This window comes from Stylophora pistillata, chromosome 3 (genome assembly GCF_964205215.1).
Source record: "Stylophora pistillata chromosome 3, jaStyPist1.2, whole genome shotgun sequence".
Taxonomy (NCBI): domain Eukaryota; kingdom Metazoa; phylum Cnidaria; class Anthozoa; order Scleractinia; family Pocilloporidae; genus Stylophora; species Stylophora pistillata.
Window position 1 is genome coordinate 33,383,748 of NC_142521.1, and position 24,764 is coordinate 33,408,511.

Consider the following 24,764-nt stretch of genomic DNA (forward strand, 5'->3'; position numbering starts at 1 on the left):
CTTACAATTTCACTTTCCGTGACATTTTAAAACGGAACAGAGGTAAATCTTCAAAGATTAATCGTCGTTGGAAATAAAAAATACTTTTCGTAAGATCTCTGTTTTTCTCTTTACGAGAAAATCGTCGCTTGATCAGTTAACACGTGTGTGTTTGTCACACAAATACTGCTGTTTCTTCAAAAGCGTATACTTCAATTGACAGGTGTCACATCGTGACAGTTACTTTTCAAAAAAATGTTTGAAAATTTGTTCGGAAGCCTTTTAACTATCTTTACACTGACAAATAAAAATATTTCGGCGAAAGCTTTCTCTTTAATTTGAATAACGTTTGTTTTCTTTATAACTCACTCGCTATAAAATTGTTCAGTTCAAGGAGGATTTTCCCGTAAATAAACTCGTAATTGTAGCCCTAAAATCATTCGGGTTCTTCAAATTAAAGAGAAAACTTTCAACGAAAGATTTTTATTTGTAAAGGTAGTTAAAAGGCTTCCGAACAAATTTTCAAACATTTTTTGGAAAAGTAACTGTCACGATGTGACACCTGTCAATTGAAGCATACGCTTTTGAAGACAGCAGTACTTGTGTGACAAACACACGCGAAATAATTGATCATGCGACGATTTTCTCGTAAAGAGAAAAACAGAGATCTTACGAAAAGTATTTTTTATTTCCAACGACGATGAATCTTCGAAGATTTACCTCTGTTCCGTTTTAAAATGTCACGGAAAGTGAAATTGTAAGTGAATACAAATTGTGTTTTGGAGTCGTCAGTCTGCTTGTTTGTTTTCTGTAACGGCGTGTGTAAATCGGTTATTCTTCCACCGAAAAGCTGAAGTCAATGAGACTCTTTCTACTTAGACACAAGGAGATTTAATGCGACTTTTATTCATCGAATTCCTGCGTTTCTGCCGTGAAATTTACGACGAAAGTGTATTTTAGAATTTTGAACTGGTGCTGAATAAACTTCTTTCTTAGCTTAAACTTATAAATTCGTTTGTATCTGGCGCATGTCAAACCCATTTGCAGCTTAAAAGTCAAACAGGGATTGTCACTTACTAAATTGGCTTGCCATTAAGTCTTATGATCGCCTTCGTATGAAATTGTTTTTTTTGTTGTTGTCGTTTTACTAGTCCGCGTTTTAGTAGTCCGCGTTTTACTAGTCCGCGTTTTACTAGTCCGCGTTTTACTAGTCCGCGTTTTACTAGTCCGCGCTTTACTAGTCCGCGCTTTACTAGTCCGCGCTTTACTAGTCCGCGTTTTACTAGTCCGCGTTTTACTAGTCCGCGTTTTACTAGTCCGCGCTCTACTAGTCCGCGTTTTACTAGTCCAGTCCAGTCCACAAAATACCATATGCCGTTAACACAGACCTCGAAAAAGCAGAACGCAGACCGCAGACCGCAGACCGCAGACCGCACAGCTCGAAAAACGTGTATACAGTGTGTAATTACAAGATTTATCTCTCTTCCCTTTGTTATCAAACGAGATCTCGGAATGCGTCGCGAAACTGAAACTAATTTCATTGACAGTGAGATAACAGATAAAAATAGACGTAAAGTAGGATAAATTGAATAAACAAAATAAAATAACTAGAAGAAAGAACAGTTAAATTAATGAATGACAGGGTTGTATAAAATTTATGTATTATTATATTTAATATTTTAAATGGTTACTTTTATTATTAAGTATTAACCACACCCACGACTTTTACCCACACCCACACCCACACCCACGACCCACGACTTGTACCCACGACCCACGACCCACGACCATTAGTCAAACTCGACCCCAATGCCCCCCTTCTAAAGATGTTAAGATGTTTACACGTCCACGTGAACGAATTTTTTTATTTAGACGTGACCCGTGAATTAAGTGCTAAATTCAGAACGTTATTCGTGAACCATTTTGTTTTACGTGATGAATTTCCAGCTACATTATTGTTTTGGAAATGTACGCATCGTTCACGAACGGCTGTGGTTAGGTTTTGACCAGGGTTTTGACAGGAGATGGACCTGCTATGGATCGATGAAAGGCATAAAACAGACCACTAATACTTTTTGAACAAATTAGATGAGACATTACGTCATCTTCTGTCGCTAAAAATGCCTCGAATTTCGTGCGAACGTGAAAGAATTTTGGGTATTATTCGTTATGCGTGCAAAGACCAAATATCTTTACTTGACTGAGATTCACAGAGGGGAACCTCAGTCTATGGAGGATCCATTTTAGATGAAGAGATATCCTGAAAAAGCTTGAAACCAAGTCAAGGTTCCTCATACAAAACTGCTTCAGACACAATCTAGATAAGTTAGCACACCCTATCTGGTGGAAGGTTTCCAAAGAAAAATATGACTAAGCTATCCCCATTCCCTACTCCTTGCCCCGCCAATTGCACAATGGTTATTTGTTGTTGTAAATGTGTAGGCCTAATGATTATGTAAGACGACAAGGTCAAACCTGCCCCGAAGTCGGGCAGAGCAAGAACATCGCATATGGTTTTCGGATAGCTATCCTGTCTTGTAGTATCGTAAGTACTGTGCATCACGAAATTTTCCCACTAAAGATGTGTAGACTACATCGCTGAAAGTTACGTAGGACATGCACGTTTGTCATGGTGACTAAAACTATTCCCTTTTCAATGATGCGACATCAGGGGTAAACTTCAGGAGAACGTACAGACCGTACACCGCGATGTATTTTTTTGCTCCTTTTCTCTCTTTTTGGGGCTATTGTCTCCTTCAGGAGGCGAAGCCACATATGTTTTCGCGACGAGGGAGTAAATGAGTGAGTGTGTGAGTGAGTGTGTGAGTTAATGACGGAGTACAAAAATAGAACTTCGGTGATCTTGAATCCAAGTTTGACCCAATATTTCTCGGTGCTACTTGCTGTTTTTTCGGAGTTCGAAATTCGCACAGAATTGAGTTCTCCTTTCAGTTGTGATTTCCTGATTATAGCCACCAGCACATTGTGTTATCAGTTCTCGTCGTGACAGTATGGAAGACAGCAGAAAGCGAGAAGCACAACATTTCTGGATTAGGTGCGATTGAAAACAGAAGTTTTTCTTGCAGAAGTATGAGCGGTGTATCAAACTAAGCATAAAACTTAGCAGAAAAAGAGAGAGTTTTCCCGTTTTAAACAGAAATCATGTAGATTCGACGATATAATCTTTTCAGTTCTCAGTTGCCGTACGTGACACTACAACAGACGAGTGGTATCCAGCGACGCATGATTGAAATTGAAACTTTTTCTCGCAGAAATATCTCTTTAGATGTGATCTGCACATCATGTAAGTTTTGAGGAATTTTTTTTCTTTGAGAAGGGAGCATTTTACTGTTTGAATCAGCGACTAAGTCTAATTTTACCAGAAGGCGCTAAATTTGCGAAGCGAGCAAGCTGCGAAATACGATGCCTTGAGTTATTCAAAAGAATCGATGGTATGGAGGAACGGTGGATCGGTGGATCGGCGGAATATCTTTAGACACAGAATGATGGAATATCCTAAAACAAAAGTCTCAAAAAATTGGAATTGCAATGAAATAAGAAAAAAGTTATTTCCAATTAACAAGTGAAATTAAAAGATGTATAAGTTAATTGTTGGAGGCCAGAGGATAAGGGGAACCCTGAGGCTTTCCGGCGAGCTAGTCCCACTAAATTATGATTATATCATCATTGTTATCATTATTATCATTGTAAATATTATTATTATATTTGTTACCATTTAATTATTGGTCAGTGAATGTCAATTAGACAGTATATTCTGGAATCATATTTCTCTCGTGGAACAGGGTACTCATAAATATGTGGGACGCAGCATGTTTTCTATTTTGCATGCGAGACAAACATTCTGAAATTTTAGCGTCAGGCGGCAAGGGCAGCTGTTAGCTAGACCAATCCTCCTACATAAATTTGCAGATAAATTTGTTTTTCCCAGAATGGTATCTTTTGTCTCACTCACTCCCACTTTAATCTCTAGCCCCCGTGCTGTATGATTTTGTACTAGTAAATCGCAACTTGGTTTTCCCACTTTGGCGAAAGCAGAGTCAGTCTTTTTGCGAGCAAGGTTGCATGGGGTATTCTTGGCTAAGTTAGCTTTGAAACAAAGGTGCAGTTGAAGTATAAAGTTTCAGTTCATACAATTGCATAACGTCTCTAAAAAACGTCATCGCCACCGTGGTGCACGTTCTCATATGAGCACGCACAAGTAGAGATGTGAGGCACATATTTGAAATTCATATTCGTGGCCTTTTAGCGAAGTTGCAGTTGCATTGATTTTGTATCGAAAAGCACGCTCAAAACTTTATTTTAGTTTTGGTGTTTATTGGAAATCTTGCGTTGTAAGGTAGCACCAAGGGTTTTTTTTCCGTATCCAATTTGCGGCGTTGTAAATGAACCTATGAAACCTTTCGCTCCCTGGAAAGATTCAGTTTTTCTATAATGTAATACTTAGCAGTTGCAATAAGAGTTGAAGGGAATACCCAGACGAACTCCGCAGCATGCCCTCTGTGTAAGTGTGGTCATGATTTCCTGATCATCTTACATCTGCGTGCATGTGTGTTGCGATGACATCGATTGTCTGTGATATGCCTGAGTCACGCCAAGTCATTTTACCTCCCCGGGAGGTAACAGCGTTGACGTTTCGGCCGACGAAGTTCCACTCAAAGGTCCGAATCCTCAATCTTTTAAACAGACATCGCGTTGGACCCTTGACGATATTTCATGCACAATAGTCTCTTTGAACGAGCATTTTTTTTCCTGTGTTCGCGCAACTCAATTCTTATGTTTCTTTCTAAAAGTAAATGAAATAAAAAAAAAAAAAAAAAACTGGAAGCAATTCATGAGCAAATCCGACAAAAATGCTTGTTTTATAAGGAAGGCGTTTACTATTTGCTTTCATGAATGAGTGCCAACAGCATCTGATCTTATCTTTACGTAGAAAGAGGCAAGGATTGCTCTCATCATATTGTTAAAGTAAACTCCACAAAGAATTAAAAGCTTTTGCCGGTCCCAATTGCCTGAAGGGAAATCGTGGAACCGCGGTCTTAAGGCAAATTTAAAGATTGTTCTTGACTTGAACTATGTTCGAGATGGGACATGATGTAAGTGTGCTTAGCCAGACATTTCATTCAACAGCTAAAAACAATTATGCTGTGATAAAGAATTTGAATAGCTAGTCAATTCGTATCCCATGGGTTGAATTACAGCGCTCACTCTAGGATTTAGATTATTCTCCGCTGCGCGGTGCCATGGAGTGCCACGACCGTCGAGCCTGGGAGATGTTTGCACGGAAATGTACGTAATGATTTTTTTGTACTTTATTTCCTCTAATTTTCCAGGCAGCACTGACTTAGTTCTAGTTTTTTCTACCTGAATGTGTAAGCTGAAATGATAACGTTTAGACGAGGACTGGTCAGGTTCCTACATTCCTGCTTTTTAGATTTATTATTCATCATCGCAAGTAGAGCGCTAGCCCAGCCTTCTTCTCGAAGTGTTTGTTGCGGTCTGCTTCGCTCACAGAATGATGTTACGTTTTGAACAATCTGTTAATATTCGGTCAAAAGAAACAAGCCGTTTATAAAATGCCCTGCTAACGCGTAATTGGAGTATCAGATGCATGTGGAAGGAAAGGTTGACGATTGTCATAGACGCAGGTGTTTATTTGAAATGCGAAAAATTGATACAAAGAGGAAAAAAATTATAAAAATCATGGTAGAGGATTAATTGAAGTTATATTTGGCTGGGGGTCTCAATTTACGAGATAATGACACAAATCGAAGCGTTCGTGAGAACGTCAGTCATCTCTGCCTGTCATATAGAGGAAGGGAGAGTGTTTCGCATTTTTTATTCTCAATTACTATGTATGCTTCTACAAACCTCAACATTGGGCAAAATCTAAAGTAGGACTGAATGGTTTGGCTTTTGTTTCCTTTCTATCCACCATTTCTTTTCTCATTTCTTTCCCTTCTCTGGGCTGCCAGACTTGATTTTTTTTTTAATTTGATGTGTGGTTTCACTTACATCATTTTCAGGCTATCTATTTACGGAGTAATGCTAATTAGGAACACCTAGTACGCACCTACAGCTGTTTTCGTTCTTGGTTATTAGGTTATTTAGTGTATCTTTTATTGCTATATTTATCATTTTACCGAGTAACTCAGTAACTCCATCTGATTATTAACCCTTTGACACCTAAGAGAGATTAGTATCTAATTTCTCCTTATAATCACAGCCCTGAATCACACATTAAGGTCACGAGAATAAAGGAAATGATCACCAACTAAGGAAGCCCTTGATTGTTAGGCAAATTCTCCCCTCAGCACCTTAGGAAATGTGTAGAGAACAGTATGGAGAATATGCATACTGATGTTAGGTTGTAAAGGGCTACGGAAACTTGCCAAAAACGTCGAAACATCTGCTCTTACTCATCAGAACGAATTAAGCAATGATATTGCAAATACGCTGGTAAGGAATTCAAACAATTAGCTGAGAAACACGGCGATCAAGCTTAGAGCAAAAGCTGGTTTTTAAAGCATATCAGGGATTGAGCAACTTTTCTTTTTCTTCAACTTTTCTCTTTAACAAAATTCTACCTTCCCTAGTCACGGATGCTTATTGATGTCAATTGTGATCTTTTTATTACATATCTTAAGTGAAACATGCGAACACAGTCGAATCCTTACATGTTCCGTGCAAGAGTCTAAAATATTATCTCTAATAAAGAAACTGACCATGCTGCGCATGAAAAACTTCGCAGAGGTCTTGTTGAAACTGATAGGGGCGTACATAGGATTTGAAATGGAGCCGATCAGTTTAAAGAAATCCTGCCAACCCACTCGTCTTGAAAGCAAAAAGACTTCCTTCAAAACCACAAATTGCTTAGTATTTCATGGCTATGAAAGGTATGTGCGCAATCTCACTAGCTAACCCTTTCTTGGATGTCTTTGAAACTAACCAAATGTTACGTTACGTTTTAAATTTGTTCACTTTAATCAAAAAGCAACTTTTGATGTCAAAAAATTTGATTGTACAATGTCCTGGAGTCCAAGCCGCAGACCATTAAAATCCCAGGTTCAATGCAAAATTATGTCAGATGTTAGGCGAAAAAGCCGGACAAAGCCGTGCTAACAAAGCTAATAAACATTAAGGCTTAAATAAACATTTACATTCAAACACGAATAAATTGAAGGAGCTGGTAAATTAGATCGAAAGACTTCGGGATTGTGTGGTTGCTCGACAGAAGAACGACCCGCGTACGCTTTTTAAAGGTAAAAACCGTACTAAATTAAAGGTAATGATCGTGGGAAACGTTTCAGTCTGTACAAGAATTTAAAAATAGTCAAGACACCGAAGGTATTACGTAAAGAAGGCTGGACTGAGGTCAACACAGAAGACTAAAATCTTTTAGTAAGCTCATTGCCGGATCTGGGTAACCGTAGAACTACTAAATTTAGTCAAAGCCATCAGCTAACCACAATTTATTAAGTCAGATATTTTCTTTTTGCCATATCATGAAGACAAAAACAAAAAAGAGCTTTGAAAGTATCTCAAAGTAATACGGTTTTACTGATTACTGAGAACGTGCATTCCACAGTTGTTGTTCAGCGTTGTTAATAAGCTTATACGGCTTAGAAGTTGCGTAACAAATCGACACGAAATAGAATTTTGAAACAAGCCGACGCCACCCACTCGAAAAGTGTCATAGATTGCAATTTATCATCGATTTCTAACTGATGTTTTTACCATTTTGCTCCCTTTGTATTTGTTCAAAGTTTATCGGTTTGCGTGACTTGAAGTATACACTCAGCGCCTTGGGGTATTTCCACATTCTTGATGGCGCACACCCAACAAGGTTTTTTTTTTTTCTTCGCTTGACATTTGCAAAGCTTTATGTGATGGGATATTTACAATTGAAAGCTCCGAAACCTGCCTATTGCAGATCATCTATCAGGATATAAACATGGAACAAAGCATTATGAGACCTGTTCCTAGGTTACGAAGTTAATAATTATCAACGGCAAGAACACCAAAACGAAGAAGTTTACCAAGTGCTCATTTGATCGCGAAGCCATCACGTTAACCATCGACGCTCACTTGTGGGGTTGAGGCTGAGAATAAAATTTCGACTAGATTTTCCAATTTCCTTTTTGTAATTTATGTGTCGGTTAGGCGTACTACACAGGTTAATCCTTTTAAATATACACACGGATGGAATAGAAACTTTATTTATTCTTCGCAATTTATAAAACTGAGGCAGAGTTAGGGGTAGAATGCTCACACTTAGAACTCAGCTCCACTGCGTCTGTAAGTCAGCTTTTACTCTTTTCAACTTGCTTTCCAAACCTCAAACCAAGTGGAGAGTACTTCTGATTTCTTTTCTTTCTACCCTTAAAATACGATTACAGTCCTTTCTTTTCGGGCTAAGTCCCTCGCGCGAGTAAAAAAAAAAACCATTAGTGAAAAAACACTGATGTTAGCGCGCAGCGGGAAACTCTTAAACGGACTTCGATGCGCCGCGGTAGCTCCGTGAGTGAGGCGCTCAAAAAGTAGGGACTACGGATCAAAGAAGTAAGCTCAAGAGTTTGAATTATGCGTTGCGCGCACAACGCAAAAATATTGTTGGCTATCGGCCGGAAATCTTTCAACACGCTGTCATACGTGTCAACACCTGTTGACGCTTCATCAGATGGCTGATGACTTGCAGGAATGATTATTACAGTTTCCGATAATTTGTTCGCTGAAATCAGAGGAACCGAGGTGCTAGAGGCTTTTATTGCTGGCAATCTTTGCCAACCGACTTCAGAAAGAGCGTTGTGTAACAGGTGTTCTGTTTCGCAAAATTCCCTGTGTCCTTGCAATTTCACCGCTTAACAGCATCGTGGTGGAACAAGGCGGTAAACTCAGTGAACTTGGCCTTTCACCAGTTCAGTTATCAGAAGAGGACGAAGACCTTGCATGAATGCTATATCTCTGAAGAAAAAATTAAAGCACACGCACACACACAGCAAAAGTTGTTCCGCTTTGGTTCCTTGACCGGCCTCCCTTCCCAATTGGGAGTTTTGTTCGCGAGCATCATGCTTACTGAAACATGTTACAGTTTATTGTGCGCCTCGAAATTTGAAATGGTTTAATTTTCTGAGATTACTCGCGTGTTACGATGATATGAAGATTCACTGGTACGAATCTCCTTGGTTACGCCTAATTGAGATAAAAATTAGACTCGCGCGACGGACTTTGCCGTAAAGAAGGTTATTCGACCCTCGGCCTTGGTCGCAGATTTTGTTCAATATCATTTGCCAAACCATTAATTACAGAACGTGGCAAATAGATAGACTTGCTTTATTTACTTAAAGGCTGCCTTGTGGAATGCAAAAGCATTTCAAAGTTATTATTTAGATTCAACGTTCGTATGGAGATAAAGGAAGGTTCATGCGAGATACTCATATTATTTGGCCATAGAGCATTGTCAATAACTATAATCTGTTTTTATCCCCATCAGTCTTATTCATGGATATTATATCACTAAGTAAATTGATATAAATACGACCACCAAAGTTCTCAAACACAAAAGCCGTAAATTTGACGCTCGGACTGTTAATTTTCAAAGCAGAACCAGAGAGTTGTTAGCGAGGTGGGGTCATTTTTACATCAGTTCTGGTTGTTCAGTACAGAGACAACTAATTGGTCGATGGTCGATCGGTAAACAATATGGCTCCTGTTGTAAACATAATCGCAGCACGCTACAGTGAATCCGTTCTCTGGGCGTGAAGGGGGCGGAATTCAAAGTCGTTAGAATTTAACGAATGACTTTAGTTTGCTGTTTGTCCCTTAGGATACCAAATAGATACAAACTGATGCCTTCTATTGTGAACGTCGTCTATTAGCTGTCTACTTGTTGGTGCGCTGATGTTTGTCATTACATGAAGTCAAAGCTTTTCCGCTTTTAGGAAAGCAAACAGAAGTAAATAAATAGGTGTTTGAGACCTTCTTCTCACTCTTTTGTGGTTTAAAAGTTTCCCCTTTCATAATAGCGCAACTGTTTACTTGCGAAGGAAGGGCTGTTCTACCAAATCTGCCGGCACGAATTCAGATGCATATTTAATTTGATTTTTGTTGTCTGCAGCGTGATCTCTGAGTTGTCACCATGGCTGTTCGTTTCCGTTTGCCTCGGCAGCTGATGAGAGAAGCTGCAGCTGAGTTCGCTTCTACCTTCATTTTGCTGGTGAGTGAGCGAGTAGATTTCCAACTGATACCCACAAGTGCTCTCTTTGTAATCATGATGTTGCATGATGTTTTTGCATTGGAAATGAGAAAACTTTAGTTCATGGAATTTTTTCTACATGCAGACATTTGGAGTAGCGTCAGTGGCTCAAATGGTCCTCAGCGACTGGAAGTTTGGAAATTTCTTCTCCGTCAACTTCAGCTGGGGAATTGGTGTTACGCTCGGCTGTTACTGGGCTGGTGGCATTTCCGGTCAGTTGTGAAAATAAAAGCGCCTTGATAGTAGTAAATATCTGAAGCAAGAAAAAATCTGATTACAATGGTTGTGGTTTCCTTTGTTAGCTTTTTGTATAAGTGATGGTTCGCCCATTTCTCTTTCTTCCTTTTCTTTGGCGTTTTTCCAGCTTACTAATCGGTTATTCCAGGGTTTATAATAATTATACAAGGAATTTCATTTACGATGGCAGAATTATCACGTCTTCTTTAGCTAAAGAGGTAAATGTATAAGATAATTGGATTTTGACAATCTCATAACCCATTTATGAAGTTTACTCTCGTGGGACATGGTACATGATGGAACGCGAGGCAAGATTGCTGAGAATCCGATTAACTATAGTTAGAATCTGGATTAAAACTTTGTCGTAGCTTAAGTTGTATTTTCATGAAAAACTAAACCAAAAAGTAGCTTTGCATCAAAAGTCCTGAATTTATTGGCAATAATCTTGCCTTTGAAGTGAAGTCTTCGCAGCCGTGTTAATTGTCTTACTTTCAATTGAAACTGTTTACTGCGCAAAGCTTTCTGCCGTAGCATAATCTTTTCAGGTGCAAATCTTATAATTTCAGGTCCATTCAAGTGGTTACTGATACTAAAATGATTATTACTGATTATATTTTTAGGTGCTCACATGAACCCTGCGGTCACATTGGCCTTTGCCGTCGTCAGGCGATTTCCGTGGAAGAAGGTTCCTGTATATTGGGCGGCACAGATGTTGGGAGCTTTCGTTGCTTCGGCTTGTGTTTATGGTGTTTATCATGGTGGGTTACTTGAAAACTCACCTACTGATTACGAAAACAGTGCCGGATCTTCAGTAGTCTTAAAACAAAACTAATATTTTCCTAGGCAATGTTTGTTTCAAACCTTGCATTTCTAAAATAATTAAAGTTTATATCAACTGAATTTTTTTTATTTATTTTTAACGAAAAAGGGTCTCAAATTATACGGTCTTGACCATAAACAAGGCAACTATTTTGATTTTTCTTTGTCTTTGAACAGGTCAGGTTTCCAGATCTTAGCTGTACCTCTGTACTCATAAGTAAATTATCTGACTTTCCTATCTTTGGGTTGCCGTGTGCATTATTTCGTACCGATAAAGGAAAAACTTGATAACTTACTTTTACCAGTCGTACGACTAGTTGCTTCTGTATGCTGACTTTGTCTCCCCAAGGTTCTCATGAATTGAAGTATGTGTCTTGTGTCTCATTTTGTAGATGCCTTAAATAAATTTGATGGAGGTGTCCGTCAGGTAGTGGGTGACAAAGGAACCGCAGGGATCTGGGCTACATATCCTCAGGATTATTTGTCAACTGGGAACGGCTTTGGAGACCAGGTAAACTGGGTGGAAACATTTGGTTGCCATGCTTAATAACTCCAGATGACCTCGTTTGAGAGTCAAACAGAATGAAAAGCAGACAGTCGGACTAGATAGGGAGCACAAGAACGAAAAGAAAACCTGTTTACGAATGGATGGGAATTGGCCCCCTTATTGTTAAAATATATATATATAACTGCAGACAGTACCGTTTCCGTCTTCTGGGCCTCATCAGTGCAGTGCTGAAGCTAGGATGCGGAGAACCGAGATGATTACCCCAAACGATCCCACATTTGTGGTATCGTCTAAGCCATGGCAGAGTGCTCAAACTAGGAAAGCCTAGTGAGCTATGCGCAATGCTAGCGGCAATGACTCACCCCACAGTGCTCAATTTGGACATGAAAGCAGAGCTTTGTGAGCCAAAGAGCTATATCTATATATAATTACAATAGATAAGACAGATACAAACGTTATGCAGTAATTCCACCATTTTACCGATTACAAGAAACGAAAGCTAAGACCTACAGCCAGAAATATCCAGAGGAAGATCAAAAGGACAGGTAGATGAAAAGATGGATAGACAGGAAGAAAAATAAAAAGTAAGAAAAAGTAAACGAGAAGAAAGCCAGGTACTGGAAGACACGGAAATTGAAAAAAGAAGTGGATAGACTGACATCTTGAAAACACGAAACCCGCGAACATAGATGGACATACAAAGCCAGACGAAACAATATGGTCAGTTTAAGTCAGCATTGCGCCACTAACACAACTCTATGTTGTCTTTAGGTGTTCGGCACCGCCCTGCTCGTTGGCTGTGTATTTGCCATCATTGATAAGAACAATAACAGCCCTGACAAGGGAGCAGCGCCTGTCTTAATTGGTTTGACCGTGTTCGTCATTGGTGCTACATTTGGATACAACTGCGGCTATGCCATTAATCCTGCCAGAGATCTGGGTCCGAGACTGTTTACAGCTATGGCTGGCTGGGGCACTGAAGTGTTCACGTGAGTATTACATCCACCCAGCCTCAGAGGCTTAACTCTATGAATAAATGCTTTAAACAAACCCTTAGCTTTTTCATCTCACGCATCTTGACAGATTATGCCTTATTTGTAAGGTTCCGAATGCTAGAAAGGAATTACCAACCGACCAAAACATTTCTTGATAATGATAATTTTTTGTATGTCTTGCAGCGCGGGCAACCATTGGTTCTGGGTGCCAATCGTGGGATGTTTCTTAGGAGGAGTTCTGGGTGCACTCGCTTACATCGGTTTGATTGAGATGCACCATTCCGGGGACGATCCAAGCAAGCCCAACGTGGAACTCGAAAATATCATCGTCACAAGTGACCATGAGTCGGGCTGAACACCTTCCCGATAAACAGTGATTGTTAATAAGGAAATTATCGCCGGTTTTTTATAAAGAAAAATATAAATACCCATGGTCACTTTGTAGTATAGTTACTAATGGTGTGTAATAGCAACGCTGGAGGGTTTTTTTTTTTTTTTTTTAGATTTTCGATAAGATCCCAATTTTTGTTTCTTACGCCGTTTTTAAGTGAAAACGTTGACCGGTTTTACAATGCTGTAAGATCAACGTTTCCCACACTAATATCTAGTTCCTTTTTACCGGGTAAAATTTTAAGGCTCAAAAATTCCAATTTTATGAAAAAAGTTCTTATGATTAGGTCAAGCAAAAAAGGGCCCACTGATTAGTATCTTACCATGTTTGAACACGATCGATTATATCCTGAACTTTTTTTCTAAACAACATTGTAAAGAAGGCGTTCACGACGATGGGAATTTTTCCGAAGCAATTTTTCCCCCAAACGAACATATATTATAAACTTTTGTATTAAAGTGAGTTTGAGTAAACAACATTTCCATCGTCATAATTTGATACTGTTGGAGTGAAAGAAAACTTCTCTGTTCGTATGGCTCTCAACCTTGCTAACTCTCTCTTCTAACTCACCGGACTCGAACGGAACTAAAGAAAGATAAAAGGCGAAAAAAGAAAAAGAGGGGAAAAAAAAAAGAAGAAAAAAAAAGTAAGAAACACAATGAACCAACTCTTTTAGTAAGAGAAAAGAGAGTATGTTTGAACTATGGGTTCGATCACCAGTCGCTGTTCGGGAACTGCAGGCTCAACCTTGTGGGAGGGGGGGGTTACCTCACCCGCCTGGGGTCCCCCGTTTTCATGCAAACAGGCCCTTATTGAGTTGATTGTGTTTTTTTAATTATTTATTTATTTTTTATCTACTTATTTATTTTTAAAGTGGCAATGTACTTCTTTTAATCCTTGCAAATTTGGATTTATCAATTAAAAAAATCATTTTAAATGCATAGCATACATCATAATCAAGTAGCGATTATAGAGCGACAAAGTTTGACATCGAGTGACACTTTTTTGTGTTTTAAGAATCACTTAAATTTATTCTATGCATGCAGCAGTTCTCAAAATGTAAAGCCAAGGTGTGCCGAGAGGCCAAGTCAAAAACATAGCAACAATTCCTTAAACAATTATAGCTGGGATGTCTTTTCAACCGCACCCATCGTAGGACCCTGATTCGAAAGTGGGCGCATACTATCCTCAGTAAAGGCCATGTTACCCGTACCCAGACCATTTCCTTGAGCCTTTGTAATATCAGGATTAGTTGAAACGACGGTGTGAAGGTCGTACCCAGTCTCGCCATCATCTTCTGGAACGTGGTGTATTGCGATGAGGACAATATAAACCAGAGCACCCAAGACTCCGCCCAGCAGACTTCCCACCACTGGTACCCATGACCAATTGTTGGCAACGCTGAAATGAAAATGTTATTATTCATTTCATATGATCAGTAATGATAAGGCTCCAAGATCGTGTTCGTCGTCTCGCTATTTAAATCAGTCTTGGAAGAAAGTAATCTTTCAAAAACGGCTGCGGCAACATGCGGTTATGAGCAGTAACGCACGAGAGCAGAGAAAAGGAAAGGCACAAAAAACTTGGCAGATTACCCTTAACATGGGAAAGTGTTTTCGCCAAGATTTCAAGGTTGAAAAGAAAAAACTGATAATGCTTTTGTTACTGTTTGAATCGCAAAAGTTGTCGCAAACAATACTAATGAGCCCAAGTAGAGTAATGACATCGTCAGAGACCGAGTGGTATACTTTTAAAGCTGTTCATCGTGGCTCCGAATGACTTCCCTCGAATCTTCGCTGATGGAATTTAAAACAAAAACGTGATACTCACGTGAATACCTCAGTACCCCAGCCAGCCACTGCTGTAAATAGCCTTGGTCCTAGATCCCTAGCGGGGTTGATGGCGTATCCGCAATTAAATCCGAAGGTGGCGCCAATCACAAATACGACTAGACCAATCACAACCGGTGCCACCCCCTGGTCGGGGGCATTGTTGTTCTTATCAACGATGGCGAAGATGCAACCGACCAGCAGGGCCGTAGCAAACACCTAACAGAGTTGAATGAGGAATTAACAAGCAATAAAGTTTCCTTTTTAGCAGAATTTCAAGCAGTGACATGATTGGGACGAGAATTGGTCCAGAGAGGATTATGAACGTGAAAACATCGTTTTGTTTAAATTCTCCTTTGGACGTTTATATTTTCTAATCGTCTTTACGTAGAGGAACGATTTTATCATTGCCTGTTCTTTAATTCTTAACTTTTGTAAAGGAATCAAGATAAAGGGTCGTTTTACTTAAAATGGGAAACTTACAATAATCGGATAAATATTCCAAAAAGGCAACAATACGTCATTCTCTCCCGCATCTACTCTCGGGAAACGTGGTTATCATTTTAGGGTTACTGCAATGACGATGCAAATCATATCACCTATGCTCATGATTCTAAACCCTTACAGCCAAAATGTTAACTTTAATTTGAAAAAAAAAATGTTTGTCGCCCTTTTCCTTATTTTTGTTGTTCATGATTATTGTTATTAAAGATGACTTTTTTTCCTCTGGTTGAATTGGCTTCTTCCAACGAAACATATCAAATGAGATTTACCTGGTCTCCTAGTCCATTCCAGGTAGACAAGAAGGATTGGGGATAGGTTGCCCAGATCCCCGCTGTTCCATTGCCACCCAGTATCTGACGGACGCCTCCGTCAAACGCATTCAACGCATCTATGAGGTCACAAACAGTCAGGCATATGAATAAACAACGATCAAAAACAAAACAAACAAACAAACTGTCTTTTAGCAAGATGCTTAATATGCCTTAAGTCACTGCCTCCTGGTTTTAAGATTCTATGGGCGTGAGAAAAAAAATTCGTGAAATACAAGCTTCAGTTATCACCCGAACTGAGGCAAACGACAGATCAAGACGATTCACTACTCTTCGGGTGAAAGTGTTCCTACATAAAGTTCATCGGTATCAAGTAAACATTTTGAAAATTATCTCACATTGTTTAAAATAATACAGTAAGTACTGTGAGTGGTCCTTACAGGTAACCCACCGTAATAGACTCCATAAACACAAGCCGAAGCAACGAATGCTCCCGCCGTCTGTGCAAACCAGTACACGGGAATCTTCTTCCAAGGGAGTCTCCCGACAACAGCAAAGGCCAATGTGACCGCGGGGTTCATGTGAGCGCCTACAAATGATGAAAACACGTTAATTAATCATGCCTTCAGAAACGTGGTCCAACATGAGCGAGAAAGCCAATTAAATAAATGAGCGATTCCCGGATCATTCGCCCAACTAAAGGTAAAAAGAAAAATGGTGTACTTGTAAAGACCGAGTTCGACGTGCCCCAGAGAAAAGGTGTTTGAAACCTGTTTTGCACTATCGTTGGGTCCTTCTAAGACATTGATACCTACTTAAGATTAAACCCCAATAGCACACCTGAAATTCCACCAGCCCAGTAGCAGCCAAGGGTAACACCAATTCCCCAACCAAAGTTGACGGAGAAGAAAGTTCCAAACTTCCAATTGCTGAGAACCATCTGCGCCACTGATCCAATTCCAAAAGTCTACAAAATAAAATTCTGTTTACTTCCGAAAGCAATGATCATTCGAAAGTACTGGCAGTAGAAATATTTTGCGCTCACACACATATTTTGCGAGGGACCGAGTAGAGGGAAACGTTTTCCTCCTCTTCAGAGCGCTGGCCGTCTTAAGATAACCCATACAGTGGAAATATCATGACCCTTTACTTTATCTGCTTCATGAAACACTCACCAATAAGATGAAGGTAGCAGCGAACTCAGCTACAGCTTCTCTCATCAAGGATGGAAAACGAAAGCGAAACGTCATGACTACCTGGGGAGATCACTTTGCAATCTAAAATCGAAAGCAATAAGAATTAGCATTATACTGACAACAACTTACTAGATATCATAGGCCAAAGATCACCATTAGAATTATTTTGCATTTCGACACAGCCTCTCTTCATTAAGCAATTCAAAATTAAAAATGACAAGTGGAAATAGCGGATAGGGTTTGGCGCGAATCGACTCATTCTAATCTCTGCGTTACAATGAGATTTTCGCCATGGCAGAGTGACAATTCCCACGTACGCGTTGTGGGTGGTGTATCCGTCAAAATTTGTATCGCACGAATGACGAAAAGGAATCGATCGATCGACCCAGCAGCGAGTTTGACTGTTTGGTATAACTAACTAGACTGCAGCTGTTATTTCACCTTATAGGAACAAAACCAATAAAGATAAAAACATTTCTCTATTGTTTTGTTACCTCACATATCTTCACTTACATATCACTTTTATTTGTTCAGTTTTATTTGACAAGTGCTGTTGTCAAGTTTCTTTTCCATATTACATTTATGCTCGCTATGTATGACTGGTAAGAAGAAATGCTTGCATTATACGAGCTGGTTGTAAGTCGTTACTATTTTTGCATGAGGGAGATAAAAAACGATCAAAGCAATACATGATACCTTAATGGGGTATGTTTCTGTCTTGCCACAGTTGGACGATGTTATGCGCAATACCTCTCGCGAACTCATAAACTTGAAAAGCAGTATTGTATCTTATAATAATCCAATTGCATTGTAAACAAGTTTGTACAGCTGCTGCCAAGATAAACTAACACTACCAGCTTTTGGCTTAAATTTCGCTTTAAGAGAGAAAGTTCATTTTATCCAGATTTTATCCAGTTTAGTTTTAAGCAATAATTAGCCGCTATTGTTTGGTATAGAAATGGAACTCTTTTCTGAGTGGGTCTGAACTAAGACCCGCTTAAAAGTTGAGTCTAAGAAACACTGAACAGATCTTTAGCGAGGGCTTGCTGCATTTTGGATGTGCTAAACTTAGTTTGTCACGGAGCAAAAAATATCATATTCCGGAATATTATCGAGCACTTTCCCGAATGTCTGAACATGCAGTCGCTTGGAATTCAATCTCTCACCTTTTTATAGTCTCTGAAAAAAAGTATCCGATCCATTGTTTTAGTATTTTGTTCTCTAAATTTGAGCTTAAAATAGCTATCCTTTTGAAGAAGCCGCGCTCCGAAACGTGCGTGTGTCAAACGATTTAACACTGGGTAAAACAAATGGGAGCTTAAAGTGAATGAATCCTCTTGGCAGTCACTAGTTGACGATAATCATCTCGGGGCGATTCTGACGCATTCCACATAAGACATTCTGGTTTTACATTTCTAATAACCATTACCTAATTCAGCTAGTCGCAAAGTTTGTAAAAGTTAGTCGCCAATCCGTGGTTGGTTAACGGACAGAGAGACGAGACGGATAATTGCACCCCACATGTGGTGGCATCACACGATCATGGTATTTGGTAATGAAAAATATCAATTAAGAATGGCCGCCCATTAGGATCGAGAATCGTTCGTCAGGGACCATTTTGGTAAATTGCTCATATTTTGCCCAACGATACCCTTTGGTAAACTGTTTTCAAAAATCAAGTTTAAAAGTTCCGACGAGTGTTAATTTTTCAGAAATTTGCCAAAATTTGAAAACGCGGTTTAAGTGCGGTTTTCCGCCTAGCAAATTGTCCAAAATTTACTGCAAAACCCAAGCTCCATTGAAGGCTTAAAATGAATTCAGTTAACACCAAACTTTACATGTGTTAAGAAAAAGTCTTCCCATTCATTTGTGTTATGTTAATTTTTTCCGTACACAGCTATGTTGTGATTTTTTTTGTCCCTTAAGCAACACCCTTAAAAAGTGCTGTACATGGGGCAAAAAATAGGTAAAATTTAATGCGATAAAAGTATACCTGGTACATAATGTTTTAACTTTTTAACTAGATATTCGTAATAAAATGTCCTTATTTAATACCTGAATAAAATTTGGTGCTTTGAATCGGAACGCCTCCTTTTGGAAATACCAGGAATATTTGTGTCCTGAGTGAGCAGAAGATATGTGTTGTGTAAACAAACGCTAATCTAATTATTCCCTGCCAGGTAGAAAATAGTTTTGAAATCAAGTTTAATTTTGGAAATTTTGGCTGGTATGCCACAAGATATTAGGCAAAAGGGAAATCATACATTCAGAGTTGCGTGAGAGCAAAGAGATAATAAAATCAGTGTCGAAAATGTACATATGGTTGTTACATCGATCACCATTATGCAAATTACGACCTCAGCTGCAGGAAAACTATATCTGTTGCTCAGATTGTTGAATGACTCTTAAACAATTCAATGGTTGTTTTTCATACATATGGAGATAATATGTATATATTGATCAATAATTCCTGAGAATGCAGGGGGAGAACAGCATTCTGTACAAGCACTTCAGTGTACCAATGCGAATTATTTCTATTTATCATAACCGACGTCCGATCCCAGAAAACACGCACCACATGAGACCCTAAATGGGCTGTCATAAATATATCAAAGACTGAAAAAAACAAAAACTTCACTCAAGGTCTGATAACCGCACGATAACACTTTTACACTTCAATCTCGGATTTACTACAAAGGGCAAAGGATAGTGCGTCAGTAGACCCAGTATAATGTGGGAAAGGAAGATTCTCGTGTTTCTCTGAAAGAAGGTTGGGCTCTCAGAGTAATAAAGAAGGCTTACAGTTTCAACGAAAAACAAACTTCGTACTTTCTGTCTAAATTTCGAGTAGGGCAGACGACAAGCCACAAGCTTGACGCTGAGGTAGTTGCTCGAGATATGCGGCGTGCCCGGGGCACCGATGGTGCACGACTTTTCTAGTCATCGGAATTCCTCACGACTACCCAGATCACCTCTTTCTTCTCAAGACAGAGTGCGTTAGTACGCCAGTGAGATGCTGATGACGCTGACATCCGAGCAGCTCAGGAGGAGAGTAATTTTAGCGAGGCAAAGGAGACTGTCACGTCAATACAACTTGACCATCCCCTGATCTATGATCAGTACGCTTTTTGTGAAATGGCGCTAAAGGACTCTTTGAAAATCTTGAGGCTACCCATGTTGCAGCACATGTGTGAAGATCTTGGCCTCAATGTACCATCAAAGCCCATTCGTAAAAAGGCCCCGTACTTGGCTCTACTGAAAGAGATTGTCAGCAAATGTACTTGCCAAAAGTCATCATGATGCTGACTTTCTCTTTTGTTTAGCAGAATAGGAAAGTGAGGAAGAAACGAATGAACGGCGTATCGTTCCTAATCGTCAGTTAGTGGTTATCTTATTTTTGACCGTCACTTTTCTTTTCTGGTCTTCACATCGGTAATGAAGTTTACTCATCTGGTGGCGGAAATATGCAAACTGACGGATGTGGGAGTATTCAACCTACATTTCTATCCGCTCATGTTTTAATGCGGGATTTCTTTCTCTAATTTAACGACGTCGTCCTTTCAGTTGCGGTTTTAACGCGCGTATGTTCAAGCACCCCAAAACGTTTCCAATTACGTTACGTTGCGTGACATTAATAATTACCAGGAGAATAAGACCTGTTCTCTTGTATCAAATTACTTTGAAGGTCATAAGGCGCCTTTCTTTGTATTTATACTTACAGAAAATGAGTTCTCATTGTAAAAGATAAAAAGTATTTAGATTATCAGTGTGGAATCAAGTCTTAAGTAGCTTCTTTCGAATGTATCTTTTGCATTACTTGAATGTGAGAAGGTGGTAATGTAATGTGTACTTCACTTGCAGATTTTTCAGCCCAAAAATGTTTTGGAGAACCTTATCAAACATCTGGCAAAATTTTTGACCTGTCTCTTTACATTTTACAAGCTATAAGTCACTACAACGGAGACCGAATTTAATTTGGATATTTAACAACTCAATGTGGTTAAATTACCTAGTTATTTGTTTACACACTTTGCATCATTTTGCTCGCTCAGGTCACGAACACTTCTGACATTTTCGAAAGGAAGCAATGCGATTCAGAGCATCAAAAATTGCACAGTGAATGGAAATAGCAATGTTTGACGAATATACTGTTAAAAATCCAAAGTGTCAGGTAACAGCTACATTTTTTTCGCGCGAAATATCACCCGTTTTTCAACGCCATTATGCGTGGTCTGTAAGGATGTTCTTTCAAGGGCTCAAGTAATCCCAAAATCGATGTGCCCGAAAAAATTTACGCAGCAGAATTGAATAAGAATAGCTTTCCTTACAACGTGTGAGGTTTAGTGTTGATTGATTTTTTTTTAAGCCTTGAGTGGAGCTTTGTTTTCGCAGTTAATTTTGGACTGTGCGAGATGCGGAGCCTGAACTCAGGTAACCTGAAACCGCGTTTTCAGATTTTCGTAAATTTATGAAAAGTTAAGAATCGCTGGAACTTAAAAACATGATTTTTGATAAGGGTTTACTGAAAGGCTTCTTTGGGCGAAATATGAGCAATTCGCCAAAATGGTTAAAAGAGTCATTCAACAAAATGAGCAAGAGATATCATAGTTTTCCTACAGCTAAAGTAGTAATTTGCATAATGGTGATCGATTTAACAACCGTATGTACATTTTCGACACTGATTTTATTTTCTCTCTGCTCTCACGCACCTCTGAATGTATTATTTCCCTTTTACCTAATATTTTGTGGCATAACAGCTAAAAATTTTCAAAATTAAAGTTGATTTCAAAACCTTTTTCTACCTGGCAGGGAATAATTAGATTAGCGTTTGTTTACACAACATATATCTTTTCTCGCTCAGGACACAAACATTTGTAGTATTTTCGAAAGGAAGCGTTCCGATTCAAAGCCTCAAATTTTACTCAGGAATTGACTAATGACATTTTATTACGAATATCTACTTAAAAATTCAAAAAATTATGTACTAGGTATACTTTTATCGCGTTAAATTTTACCTATTTTTCGCCCAATGTCCAGCACTTTTTGAGGGTGTTGCTTAAGCGACAAAAAAAAAATCACAATATAGCTGTGTACGGAAAAATTAACACAACAAAAATGAAGGGGAAGACTTTTTCTTAAAACGTGTGAAGTTTGGTGTTAACTGAATTCATTTTAAGCCTTCAACGGAGCTTGGGTTTTGCAGTGAATTTTGGACAATTTGCCAGGCGGAAAACCGCAGTAAACCGCGTTTTCAAATTTTGGCAAATTTCTGAAAAATCAACACTCGTCGGAACTTTTAAACTTGATTTTTGAAAACAGTTTACCAAAGGGTATCATTGAGCAAAATATGAGCAATTCAACAAAACGTCAAATTTTCTGAGAAACAAAGCTGTGTCATGAAACACAATAGAAAATCTGACAAACCGCTAGAGGGAAATATGTCGTCCCAGCTCTCAGTTCGACATATTCTTTAATATTTCTTCACATCGATCTTGTGCATCGCTTTTTTAGGGCTTAAACAATGACGCAACTCAATAGCTAACAATGGATTTATTGTCAACGATGACGTCGTACTAGCAACCCCGTCTCGACCTCTCTCTTTCATCTCTTTTAGACTTCCTAATAAGAGAAGTCTGATAGTCATTGCTCCAGGCAGGCAATCGATAGAATTTAACATGAATTTATTTGATGTCCTGTATACAGCGTGGTGTATGAGGCACACGGGGTCAACTCACTGTGCGCGTGTTTGTCTAACATTTCCAAAGGAAAAATGTTTTTTTGGACGATCATGTAGAAGCCAGGAGGAGATATAGAACTGCTCAGCCTAGTACAATTAATTCAGCCTCGGTGTGCATGTAACACGGTGATATCGGACTTTTGCCTCGCGTGATGTTTACAGACGTAATACCTGCTTCTCTCTTCTCTCTCTCTCTCTCTCTCTCTCTCTCTCTCTCTCTCTCTCTCTCTCTCTCTATCTCTCTCTCTCTCTCTCTCTCTCTCTCTCTCTCTCTCTCTCTCTCTCTCTCTCTCTCTCTCTCTCTCTCTCTCTCTCCTCTCTCTCTCTTTCTCTCTCTGTCTCTCTCTTTTCTAAACCATCTTTTTTGCAAAAATTGCTTAAAACAGTCTCTTCGATAACAAGAGGATGTTTTTGATATTTTTGCCAAGAAATCATGCCTTTGAGAATGAAACACGTCTTTTGTTCTCAAATACTTGTGGTTGTGCAATTTCTGCAAATAATTGCTCAGGGTTTCTTTGTAAACATTATTGCTGCAGTATGCGTTGTTCGAGAACATCAACAACCATTTTATATTCACTTAGTTGGCTTGCAAACGCAGCTCTCTCGTACAGAGGGGATTAATATTTGGGAAAGACCTAGAATTACGTGTTTAGCCTTTTTCTGAAGGGTATATCCAGCAACTCCTTAACCGTGGTTTACTGCCCTCTATTTCTGTTGCCATTATCTTTGACTTGACAACCTGTGCTATAAGCTAATTCTACGACGAGGGTTTCGAGCCAAGGCCACGATATGTTTAAGATGCCAATCACTTCTCTTCCCTCTGATTCAGTTTAAGATATTGAGCAATCGGAAAATATTAATTTACAAAGTTGTTTCGGGAAGGAGTTTTTCAGCTCCTTTTCTTTTTTTTTTGGTCGTGGCGCTTAAGAAACTACAGTATGTGTTGCGTAATTAAATACAATTAGGTAAACAATGAACCCCGACCGAAACACTTGAATTTTAACTGCAAGGAGTTATAAAAATAACTTCTACACGTACCTTGAGGCGAAGCGATCTTAGATCAGGTAATGTTAAAAGTAACCACCGCAAACGCAGCGAAAACTGTAGCAATCAAAACCGTGGCGGCCAAAACTGTGGCAGCCAAAACCGTACCAATGTTCACAACAAAAATTATATCACTAGCCCCGTGTAAGCTGAAATCTTCTGCTACAATTACTTACTTACTTACTTACTTACTTACTTACTTACGAGAATGCAATCTGGGAATAGAATGAATAACTTGGCCGGTTTACCGTTCGATAGAAGTGTACCTTGACAAGTTATCCTGGAGTTTTGACAACAGGCTTGAAATTGAATTCGATCGTTTCACGGAGCCTGTGGTGATGATTGTTCGTCGAATTGCGTGTAGAGCTGTCGTGAAGATTCATATCATGACTGTTTAAACAAAACTACGTATTACGCATCAAACAAAAGTTATTCGTTTTGAAAAACAAATATTGTGACATCCGGCCTTGTCACAAACCTTTGTTTTAATAATCGCGTGGGGTTCACGAGCGTTTCGGTCCTCGGCAGGCGTGGGTCATGGGCCTCCAGATCCAATTTAAGCCCACGTTTTGAGTTAACAGCGGAAGATTCTAAGTGAATATGGTGACCAAAATACGAGATTCGATCTCATGGTAAAGGGTGGTAAACTAATTTTCCCTTGGAAAAATCATATGTCCTTGTACCTTGCCCTACAGGCGGCCCAAGCGTACTGTGCGCGATTTTGGGGTCTAAAGGTCATTAACGGGAATACCCAAAAGATTGAGAGGAACATTTCGTATGAGGTCTCCTTACCCTTTTTCCGTGTCTGCTTTGTCATTTTTACTGTCCTTTTAACGCTGTTTTGGCCACTTTCTTTGTAAAGCGTGTGGTGCTACCGGTCAACTGTTTAATTATAGCTAGAAAAACTCAAGGCTGGAAACTTCAACCGGTCCCCGAACACCAACCGTGGTGCTACTTGTCAATTGTATATAGTAAATCACATT

The 24,764-nt window shown here is 39.2% G+C and overlaps 2 protein-coding genes across 14 annotated transcripts; one reads left to right on the top strand and one right to left on the bottom strand.

Moving 5' to 3' along the window:
* The first annotated feature begins 2,366 nt into the window (after window positions 1–2,366).
* LOC111331589 (aquaporin-7) lies at window positions 2,367–13,680 on the top strand. 6 transcript variants are annotated; one of them, XM_088752417.1, is made up of 8 exons: window positions 2,419–2,524; window positions 3,171–3,283; window positions 10,115–10,213; window positions 10,338–10,464; window positions 11,110–11,247; window positions 11,701–11,819; window positions 12,588–12,805; window positions 12,995–13,680. In XM_088752417.1, the coding sequence occupies exons 3-8, from the start codon at window positions 10,136–10,138 to the stop codon at window positions 13,164–13,166; spliced, it is 852 nt and encodes a 283-aa protein (XP_088608543.1). In that variant the 5' UTR covers window positions 2,419–2,524; window positions 3,171–3,283; window positions 10,115–10,135; the 3' UTR covers window positions 13,167–13,680. The 6 variants fall into 6 exon arrangements, with proteins under 6 accessions (XP_022792467.2, XP_088608543.1, XP_022792470.2 ...); XM_022936732.2 differs by lacking the exon at window positions 3,171–3,283 and having other exon boundaries at window positions 2,367–2,524; XM_022936735.2 differs by lacking the exons at window positions 2,419–2,524; window positions 3,171–3,283 and adding an exon at window positions 5,268–5,286.
* A 331-nt stretch (window positions 13,681–14,011) lies between these two features.
* On the bottom strand, window positions 14,012–24,230 carry LOC111331591 (aquaporin-7). Of its 8 annotated transcripts, none has more exons than XM_088752407.1 (7): window positions 24,048–24,230; window positions 16,980–17,081; window positions 16,645–16,771; window positions 16,256–16,393; window positions 15,805–15,923; window positions 15,033–15,250; window positions 14,012–14,603 (listed from the first exon to the last, which is right to left on the bottom strand). In XM_088752407.1, the coding sequence occupies exons 2-7, from the start codon at window positions 17,052–17,054 to the stop codon at window positions 14,321–14,323; spliced, it is 960 nt and encodes a 319-aa protein (XP_088608533.1). In that variant the 5' UTR covers window positions 17,055–17,081; window positions 24,048–24,230; the 3' UTR covers window positions 14,012–14,320. The 8 variants fall into 8 exon arrangements, with proteins under 8 accessions (XP_088608533.1, XP_088608534.1, XP_088608535.1 ...); XM_088752408.1 differs by having other exon boundaries at window positions 24,030–24,230; XM_088752409.1 differs by having other exon boundaries at window positions 24,016–24,230.
* Window positions 24,231–24,764: the final 534 nt, after the last annotated feature.

Bases quoted from the DNA above. Each gene is read 5' to 3' on its own strand.
- LOC111331589 (XM_022936732.2), top strand. From the start codon at position 10,136: ATGGCTGTTCGTTTCCGTTTGCCTCGGCAGCTGATGAGAGAAGCTGCA. The intron at 10,214-10,337 runs GTGAGTGAGCGA...TTCTACATGCAG, and splicing joins CTTCTACCTTCATTTTGCTG to ACATTTGGAGTAGCGTCAGT. The intron at 12,806-12,994 runs GTGAGTATTACA...TATGTCTTGCAG, and splicing joins TGGGGCACTGAAGTGTTCAC to CGCGGGCAACCATTGGTTCT.
- LOC111331591 (XM_088752407.1), bottom strand. From the start codon at position 17,054: ATGACGTTTCGCTTTCGTTTTCCATCCTTGATGAGAGAAGCTGTAGCT. The intron at 15,924-16,255 runs GTGGGTTACCTG...GTGACCTCATAG, and splicing joins TGTTTATGGAGTCTATTACG to ATGCGTTGAATGCGTTTGAC. The intron at 15,251-15,804 runs GTAAATCTCATT...CAACTCTGTTAG, and splicing joins GGAATGGACTAGGAGACCAG to GTGTTTGCTACGGCCCTGCT.